At 36.9% G+C, this 10199-nt stretch overlaps 1 protein-coding gene across 1 annotated transcript; it reads left to right on the top strand.

The window, feature by feature from the left end:
• Positions 1–439: 439 nt before the first annotated feature.
• On the top strand, positions 440–9674 carry LOC139722923 (elongation factor 1-alpha-like; the record flags this gene model as incomplete). Its single annotated transcript, XM_071634206.1, has 5 exons — positions 440–583; positions 3482–3661; positions 6422–6712; positions 8431–8581; positions 9418–9674. Coding segments are annotated over exons 1-5 (1023 nt in total), but the record flags the coding sequence as incomplete, so codon positions are not given.
• Between the last annotated feature and the right edge of the window lie 525 nt (positions 9675–10199).

The raw sequence follows: 10199 nt of genomic DNA on the forward strand, positions 1-10199 counted from the left end.
GCATGTTTGGTAAAGCCTATTATATCCCCTACTCCATTCCCCTTTCTTTATGAATTTTGGGGATCACATAAGGGTACGCGCTCTTTTGAAATGAGTCAAGTCTTAGTTAGGCATATAATCTTACCTTTACAGTGATCACACTAAAGAACCCGATTCCACATCATTCTATCTAATCAGAGAATCGAAAAAGATAGCTTTTCTAATTGATGTTTGTTGATAGACCAAATCAGTGTATCCGTCCCGTGATTGCCTATCAGTGACTCATCATATATATTTTTTCCCGATTATTTGGTGTGTGTGTGTGTGTGTGTGTGTGTGTGTGTTTTAATAAGGAGATATCTTGTCCTAACAAAGGATAACATTCGTTTTTTAATCGCAGCAAAGCGGCATTGCAGCATCACTGGACTGTTCTGATCAACAAATCGCCGAGCAATTAAAAATGGGGAAGGAAAAAGTACATATCAACATCGTGGTGGTTGGCCATGTCGACTCCGGAAAGTCTACCACGACTGGTCACTTGATCTACAAGTGCGGAGGCATTGATAAGCGTACCATTGACAAATTCGAGAAAGAGTCCAACGATGTAAGTCTGGCTACTCCCCGATCTCTCTGCCATGCATATCTTGACATGATGTTATTCCACAGTAATCCATACGCGAGGAATTCTCCGTCATGACATGGTTGGCCTGCTCTTATCAAGGCTATTATAGGTTTTCCCGGCCAATTCGCACTTTTGTCAGTCCATTTGATAAAAGGTTCATTCAATTTAGCGAAAATTCTCGTCACTGCACATTCTGTCATTCAAAATTGCAACTTGTTCGTTCAATCTAGCACTTCGATCAATGAAATTCGCACATTTGCCTTTCGAATTCGTTAAACGGGCATTCAAATTGGCACGTGCTCTTTAGTCATTCAAATTCGTCAGCACTGGCGGAAAATGGTATTTCAGTCATTTAATTTCGCGTATGGGCAGTCAAATTCCAAACATGTTCATTCAAATTGGCGTATGTTATTTCTATTTTGAAAAGGTGAGAACCGTGATTCATGCGTATTTAAATGTGCATTTTTGTTTCATCCACACACTGTTAAGTATTATAGTAAAGGTATATTTGACCCTAAGTAACTCAAGTTTGTCGTTCTGTAACGCCCCTCTTCTTTCATACATGTTATCAGAACTATACATGCACCAGTACCATAGATCACTTCACTTTCTTATGTCCAGTCATGGAAGCACGAGTTAGATACAGGCGTATATCTCAAGAAGACAGGGAAAGAATCATAGAAGCATTTGAGGGTAATAATCTTGACAAATTGATGGCTAGAGCTGATCCAAGAACTTTATTCCTAACGATGATTAACGCAATATAGCACACACCAAATGAAAATAATGAAACATACAGGTGAAAGAAATAAACACGATGTAAATTGAAACCTCCTTCTACCAACTAATGTCAAAACAAACTTAGAATTAATGTATCTGTGAATGAAATAATGCTATCGAACATCATAAACACAAACACATATTTTTAAAGTACTGTTGCAAAGGTGATATCAGAATAAAGAATAAATACGAAAATATGAAATGTTATGATGCTTGCAAACAATACCTATGATAAATGAAAATGAAAAAAAAAGAAGGAATAGAAGCATAAACGTGTCTGCTAAATTGACTGCAGTAAGTGCGAAATTGGATGCCCAAGAATGAATTCGAATGAACGAGCGAGCGTGTACGTGATCACGTGACTATAATCATGTTAAATTGAATGAACGATTTGCGAAATGGTGCTTGTCTTACGAATTTGAACTGAAAAAGTGCTGATTCGAATGATGTTAAAGGTAATTTGAATGCTCCAAAATGAATTTGAACGAAAAGATTATAAAATTGAAATACCGATCATGCCATCTAGGCTAAATCGTGCTAAATTGAATGCAGCAATTAGGAATTGGACTGAAAAAAAGTGCGAAATTGGCCGGGAAAACCTATACATAAACACAATACATGACGTGTCCTTTGCTACCGCTTTCTGCTGGTTAATACGCTATCGTTTATTAATCTTGTTTCAATCTTTGCTTTGGCATTTCTTACCTGTTAGTCAGTCAAGGATCGTATTACTATGATAACCTCACCAGTAGACAAATTTGGGGAAGCAGTATTAATTTTTGTCTTTGTTTGTCATGGTGGCATTCAGTGTGCGTAAATGTGTGTCTTATATGTATTAGGGTTCTACTATTATATATATATATATATATATATATATATATATATATATATATATAATCTTATAATATATATATATATATATATATATATATACATATATATATACATTGTATATATATATATATATATATATATATATATATATATATTATATCTATATGTGACCATGCACCTCAAAACGAACATAAAGTCGCACAAACTGATTTTGCGTGAGGACTGAAAATAAGTGAAATGGGTCAACCTAGCCGAACTTGACTTTTTCATATTTTCTGAAAGAGCGGGTTTTCTTTTACATTATACTAAAATTTGGTATCATAAAACGGGCAGGAAAGTGTGTTTTTTTAGCAGTTTATCTCGAACATTTTTGGTAGAATAGTGTGATTAGGTGTGTCTTTAGAATCCCTTTTTTCATTTCTGAAAAACCTTGTCCACACTCTTCACTTTCAAGTCTAATAACTTTTGAAAGATAGTGCTAGTGCTTTGAAAGTTTGCATTAATTATGGACAGAATGTGTTTATAAGGCATGCTTAATTTCACTTTAATCTGATAATTCCTTCATTGTTGTTACTCTGGTGGTTTACTTCCTGTTTTTTGTCCCATTCATCGCACAGCCAGCACGGTTTGGTAAAGATTAAGCGCTTGAATAGACACTGTACTTGAGAGCCTCTTTTGTCAGTTCACACTTTTCCTGAGTTTGTGCTTTCTTTCCAATATTCAGATAGGTTAGGAGAGTCCATTTGATTTGAGTTATACATCATTTTAAAGCTTAAAGTTTGCTCTTTCAGAATATGGTCTTTACTGAAAATTCATGTCTGGCGACTTTTTGTTTGTTTTGAGGTGCAGGGTCACACACACACACACACACACACATGTATATATATATATATATATATATATATATATATATGTATATATATCATGACATATGAGAAGGAAAGGAGAAAACGGTGCGTAGCTTTGTCACCATTGTTTTTTTGTATGTCCGCATAATTGAATTAGTTTTATTTTCATCCATTTTCCGCAACGAAACAAAGTAATCACAGATGATTTTAGGTATTCATTTCACTGTACAAAAAGACAAATAATAGTTTAGAAATAAAGCTTATACATGCATACCGACCAAGTACAAAGTTATATTTTAGTGAAAAAACAAAGCAACAAAAGCAATGAGATGTCCACTTAAAAGCATGCCTATTTACTGAGGACCACAAGGCTAGGAGTTGACGATTAGTTAGGATTCTGTGCATACTTGTTTCCTAGATGGGCAAGGGATCCTTCAAGTACGCCTGGGTGTTGGACAAATTAAAGGCGGAGCGGGAACGTGGAATCACCATTGACATCGCCCTCTGGAAGTTCGACACCGAAAAATACGTCGTCACCGTGATCGACGCCCCTGGCCATCGTGACTTCATCAAGAACATGATCACGGGAACCTCACAGGTCTTTGTCCAAGCTTTCACAAAGATTTCGAGGCAATCAATAAAGCTAAATAATCATAGTGTTTCTGGTATCCTATATCGATAATTTCTTGAAGGGACATGAAGGTTTATATCAGTAAGATAATTGTTTAGTTTGGTAATAAAGGAGGAATTCTGATGTAGAAATAATGATCTAATCATAGAATAATCACCGCCTCTGAGAATTTCACATTGATATAGTGTCATAAACTGGAAAAAATATGAAATGGTATTCCTATAAACATCAACATGTAGGTTGCATCTGCTCCAAAATGAGAAAGGCGTTTTGGAAATGTTTAGAATCATTATTCCTCTTCTTAATTGTCTTGCCTGGTTGAGAATAAGTTATTAATTCAGGAAATTATCTAAAATTGTAATTTCACATCGTTTCTACGGAAAAGCGATACCCTTAATGATTCAAATTCGTCAAGTGTTATTGTGGACCTTTATAGGAAGGGTAAACTAGATATTTGATAACTTCTATGTGTCATTTCAATGAGTAGATGTCAGTATAATATGATATAACGTTCTATGAAAAACCCTGTGTTATGTATATTTTCATTAACCATAAAGCGACGCAAATGTGAGGAGAAAACAGAGGACTTTTCAGCATAAAATCGCGCACAAAATTATGAGCGGGGAAATTTCACATAAACGAAATTGATTAGGCTGTCTCGTGCTCCATTACTGTGCAACAGACGAATTCAAATGGTTGTCATTGACGAAAAATTCAGACTAAGAACAAAATCGAATTGCAATGTTTTGAAGTCAATCGGCTAAAAACGAAATTGAAATGAGCGGCCGCACATTCCATGCACAGTCTGTGTCCGTGAGAACAAAATTCAATGTTTAACAGATTTAATGAAATCATGGCGAAAATGACCTGGAGAACCTTAAAAAAGCAACAACACTTTACTGTAATAGATTATGTGACCGTGCATCACAAACATTGTGACAAAACGAACAGAAAGTCGCACCCATTGATTTTACGTGAGGACTCAAAAAGGGTGAATTAGGTCAATCAAGTCAATCTTAAGTTTTTCATATTTTCTGAAATAGCTATTCTTCTTCTACATTATTCCTAAGTCTGTGGGATCATAATATTGATGGGAAAGTGAGTTCTCAGCAATTTTTCTACAACTCTCTTTTTTTATTGTAGAGCAGTGAGATCAGGTATGTCTTGGAGGCCCCTCCTCATTTCTTGAATATCCTTTGCACAATCCCCACTTTCAACTCTAATAACTTTTGAATACATGATGTTACTCCTTTGAAAGTTGGCAATGATAATGGACAGAATGTTAAGAGCATGCTCAATTTCAGCCTAATCTGATAATTCCTTCATTGTTGTTGCTTCGTTGTTTTACATCTTGTTTTTTGTCCCATTCATTCCACAGCTAGCACGGTTTGGTAAAGAATAGGCCCGTAGTAGATCCCATACTTTACAGCCTCTTTTCTCAGTTCACGCTTCAGTGCGCGCTTTCTTCCCAATAGGTTGGGAGAGTCAATTTGAACGTACATGTAGTTATACATCATTTCAAAGCTTAGAGTCTGCTCTTTCAGAATCTGACCTTAACTAAAATCCATATCCAGCAACTTTTTGTTGGTTTTGTAATGCAGGGTCACAATGTCATGTAAGACCACACTGGTTTCCTCTCGCGACGTGAGCCACTTTAGCAAGTTACATAACTGCAATGGGATAAATGCATGTCTCTTTGAACAACCAGACAAAATACGCTACATGTGACGAAATACTCAAATGGCTTAAGAGAAAGGGTGTATCAGAAAGTGGACATGATTGTGTACTGTAATCTAACGACTGTGCCTTGGGAATATTCCGCCACATAAATAATAGCCCCGCCAATTTCACATCCAGGCTTAACGTTTAGTCCATCATTGGTTCCCACAAAGGTTAAGTGCATTTTTTTTAGAAAAATCTGCGCTTCGCTAGATCAAGTAGATGTTCGGATATGAGTTGATATAAAGCGAAGGTTACAAAAAGAAATTCTCAGGGTGGAAAATAAACAAATTGAAAAAAAAAAACCCTCACATGGTAACATGTACATGGGGCACCGTATTAACCATGCTTACAATTTCTCGGTGTTAACATAAACGATTCGGTAATCAGCGTATTGATATTTTTGTTAAACGCGCTCAAAAATTGTGAAGGTTGGCGTATCATTTCGTTAATTTGATCTAACAAAATCGTACTGCTCAGCCAGGAATGTTCAACGGTATTGAGCAAACATAGCAATATGAAACGGTAATGGTTCTTTTAATGTGCAATGAATATCGAATAAGTTACCACATAATACCCTTGTGCATGAAAAGAGCCACTTATGCATGCCTGTGGGAGCAGCTAATATACTTGACTCTATGCAGTGTAAACCTTTCCAAACGTATTGAAATAACGATCTTTCCTTGTCATCCAACCAAGTAATGTGCCGTCTTTGAAAGACTTACGGGCATTTGTACATTCTTTCGTTTGGTATGCAAGTACATAATACAATATAGCTAGATGGGTATAGGTGATAGGAGCAAAAAGAAAAGAAAAAATCATGCCACACAGGAAGGCCCAGGTAAAATTCCTGTGAGCTGTGATTGTTGTTATGACAAACCGCACCAAGAACCGGCCCTTTATCCTTTATAAAAACGCAAAATCAAAAGCAAAAACCCACTTGATTGCAGAGTGTTATTGTTTATATTGATATTAAAGTATTAACTATTTATTGCCTCGTGGTTTCAGGCTGATTGCGCAGTCTTGATGATTTCCGCGGCTAAGGGAGAGTTCGAAACTGGTATCTCTAAGGAGGGTCAAACCAGGGAGCACGCCCTCTTGTGCTACACTCTTGGCGTGAAGCAGCTCATCGTCTGCGTCAACAAGATGGACTCGGCAGAATACAGCGAAAAGCGCTTCCAAGAAATTGTCAAGGAGGTGTCAGCTTACACCAAGAAGGTCGGCTTCAGTGTAAAGGGCATCGGCTTCGTTCCGGTATCTGGCTGGAAAGGGGACAACATTCTCGAACCATCCGAAAATGTAATCTGCGAAATGATTTTTATGAAATAATAGTAATGTTAGTGTCTGAGAGTCATCCAAAATTTCATGCCTTCATGTTTGGAATGAGTTTTTGTCTCTTTAATGAGATTGCTATGAAAATTTACAGAATGGTGTAGGAGAGTCATTGGTAGATAATTAAATGTCACTGTGGTGAGATCATAAACCCCCGAAGTCCTCTGGGAGTGGGAGTGCACTTAGGAGTTTGTATAGTCAGTGGTAGCTTGTTTAGGTGCAGCTGAGGAATGCCTATAATGTATTAAATTTGCTATGCTTTGGTTTTGTCTCGAAGTAGGGCTTGGAAATGCAGCTAGCAGAATGCCATAGGTCACCTCGAGAAGTGACATCACTTAAAGGAGCATTCCAAGTTTAAAATTTCACATCATGTAGTACAGATTGTACATATAAATCGACGGGTCCATCATGTATCTCCATTAGACATGCGGAATTTAGTGTGATTCCTGAGCAGCGAAACCACTACTCTGAAAAAATCTTCACAAACGATACACTGAACAATTTTGATGACACAGAAATGAAGCAGTGTCATTCCATTCATCAAATCAAATCAAATCAAATCATTACAATACCGCTTGCTTAACAAGTTCACCTGTGTAGAATATTTGCACGCCTTCTTCGTTTGTTCTATACTTCCTTGGGCCCCAACTCACGCATTGTTATGGTCAGGCTACCATGTCATTATCCTTGTTCATTGCAGTTTGGATGACATTTTAAAGAAGACCTCCGAATGATTTTCGGACTTTAACATTTGAACAATTACAACTTAGTTACAATGAGTTCAGAGTTTCAGAATTTATAGTAATTGGGATGAGGAATAAGAATGTTTTTCAAATTTTGTAACAAATTGCAATGAACATGGCAGCCTCTCGAGATTGTGTGAGTTGGGGCTCAAGGGAGCAGAACAAAAGAAGGCGTGCATAAATATCACAAAGGTGAACTGTATTAACTGGCAAGCGGTATTATAATGGAATTACATTGCTACATTTCTGAAATATGTGAGGCTTCAATGCCATCAACACTGTGTGGTGTAATCAGTCAAAGATTTTTTAGAGTATTGGTTTCTCTGCTCAAAAACCACAATAAATTCCACAAATCTAGACATGTATGTTATGTTTGATGATAAAAGTGAACCTGAGAAAAGAGTTCCTTCATGGGCCGACAATAATGTGTGTCGGTAACAAAGGAGAAATCTCACCAACTAAGCTTGGAATCGAGATGGTAAGGAGGTAAATGCCACAGAAGAGTGGCGTGGAAGAGATTTTTACGTCACAAAGGCAAGGTTGTAGTAAACAAACAAACAAAAGCAAAAACAACCGGTCCTACAACATTTTATTCGGGATAAATCGCTGAAAAAAAAAAGCCGACTGCAGGAGTATTTTTCTTCTGAAACGCTTTCGAAAGGTATAGATATATTGCACAGGCCCACGCAGTTTTGCTATATCTAGCAAAGAGGCTTATGCCACCTCTATTTTTTTTATGTGCCATAAGGCATGTTATTTCACCATATACGTTTTTTTTTTTTTTCATTCTTTGGACTGTTTGCTTATTTTCCGTTACGTCAGGTTGAAATACCCAGAATACAAATGTTAACATCAGATTGATTGCCTACCTGTATTTCGACGTAACATGTTAAGGCAACCAGTCTACTTCACAGACATTCATGTCCGTGTACATCTATACAGATGCCATGGTACAAGGGATGGAACACTGATCGTGGTGGGGTCACTGCTTCCGGAAAAACTCTGTATGAGTGTCTAGATGCCATCATACCACCAGAACGGCCCATGAAAAAACCACTCCGCCTTCCTCTCCAGGATGTCTACAAGATCGCCGGTACGTCGTTGAGCTGTCGGAAACTTCTCCGGCATAATATCCTGTGTATAGTTTCTTCTGTCATAATAATGACATAAGGCAGTATGTATTATGCGTATTTGTGTGTGCGTGTTTTTATGTTCATGAAGGTTTTATAATTATGTTGTTTACAACTGTATTTATTCATTTATGTATTTATTTATTTCTTTATTTGCTTATTTATTTATTCAGTCAGGCAGTCATTCAATTATTCATTCAAGCTACATTATCTATTCGATAGTCTCCCAATGCAATAAAGTAGCACTTCCAGATTCCCAACTGTTCTACAAAGTGTCCCCGAGTAAGAATAAAACAGCTTCGGAGAGCATAACATTACAAGGATAAATCACAAAAAAGTGCAAAAGAATGCTTGAAAATTGAAAAAAAATAAAACATATACTGCAAAAACGTTTTAAGAGTGAACTGTTTCAATAAGCAATAATTTTATAAACAACAATAATCGTATCAATAATAATAATGATGATAATGATAACAACGATGACAAAGTCATCTTTACAGAATTGCCTCTTCCGTGTTTTATGCTGTGACATATCAATTCGTATATAATTTGCATAATGATATGTTTAGGGTATGCACCTTCACACACTGTCTGTTTAGTATTTAAACTTTTTGCCAGTATTTTCAAAAAATTTAAACGTTTTGCCAGTATTTAAAAAAAGAACATGTTTTTGAATCTATTTCTGCGAAATTTCATTTTCGTATGTTTTTTATCAGTGATGAAAGAATAAGGAAATAGATGAATGATGAAATTAGTGAATTTAAAGGCTACGAAATGTACCTTTCCTTAAATATGACAGGTATTGGAACGGTTCCTGTAGGTCGAATTGAGACTGGCGTACTGAAGCCGGGTGTTGTTGTCACATTCGCCCCGAGTTATATAACCACCGAGGTGAAATCTGTTGAAATGCACCACGAAACTCTCGCCGAAGCTGTCCCTGGTGACAATGTTGGGTTTAACGTCAAGAATGTGTCTATCAAAGAATTGAAACGTGGCTACGTAGCTGGCGAGTCGAAGAACAACCCTCCCAAATGCGCCAAGTCCTTCAACGCACAGGCAAGTTTATAGGCCTTTGTCAAGACGCTCTCGCTGTAACGGGCGAGCGAAGCGAACCCAGTCGAGCGCGACAAGGCGAGCTGGGCTCTCTTCGCCATACAGCGAGAGGGCCTTCTCTTCATCTAAGTCAAATAACCCATATGAAATACTTTTATTCTTTGTACTCATGCAAATGCAAATCTATAGTTATCACGATAATAATTTTAAACAATGCAATTACGAAATTCTGTTCCACCTAGGTCTACCAGTCCTTTGTGTTATAGTGACTGGTGTCTAAAGCTATGCACTTGTTATAAGTTTTTGGACACAATTAAAACTTGTCCTTTGAATGAAAGCTGATCAATTCAAAATAATTATTATTATCTTTTGGAATGAACGATCATCGCCTTCATAGTGACCAGTAACCACGTCATTTCATGCTTGTTCAAAGTGATTAGTTAGAATGAGAAAAAAGTAGCAGCAACTATTAAATGCCAGTGTCATCACTATTGTAAATTATAAAACGCAAGCATAATTACTATGCTG

The sequence above is a fragment of the Diadema antillarum genome, unplaced genomic scaffold, assembly GCF_040938485.1.
Source record: "Diadema antillarum isolate AM-2024a unplaced genomic scaffold, OU_Dant_1.0 scf00000177, whole genome shotgun sequence".
Lineage (NCBI taxonomy): Eukaryota > Metazoa > Echinodermata > Echinoidea > Diadematoida > Diadematidae > Diadema > Diadema antillarum.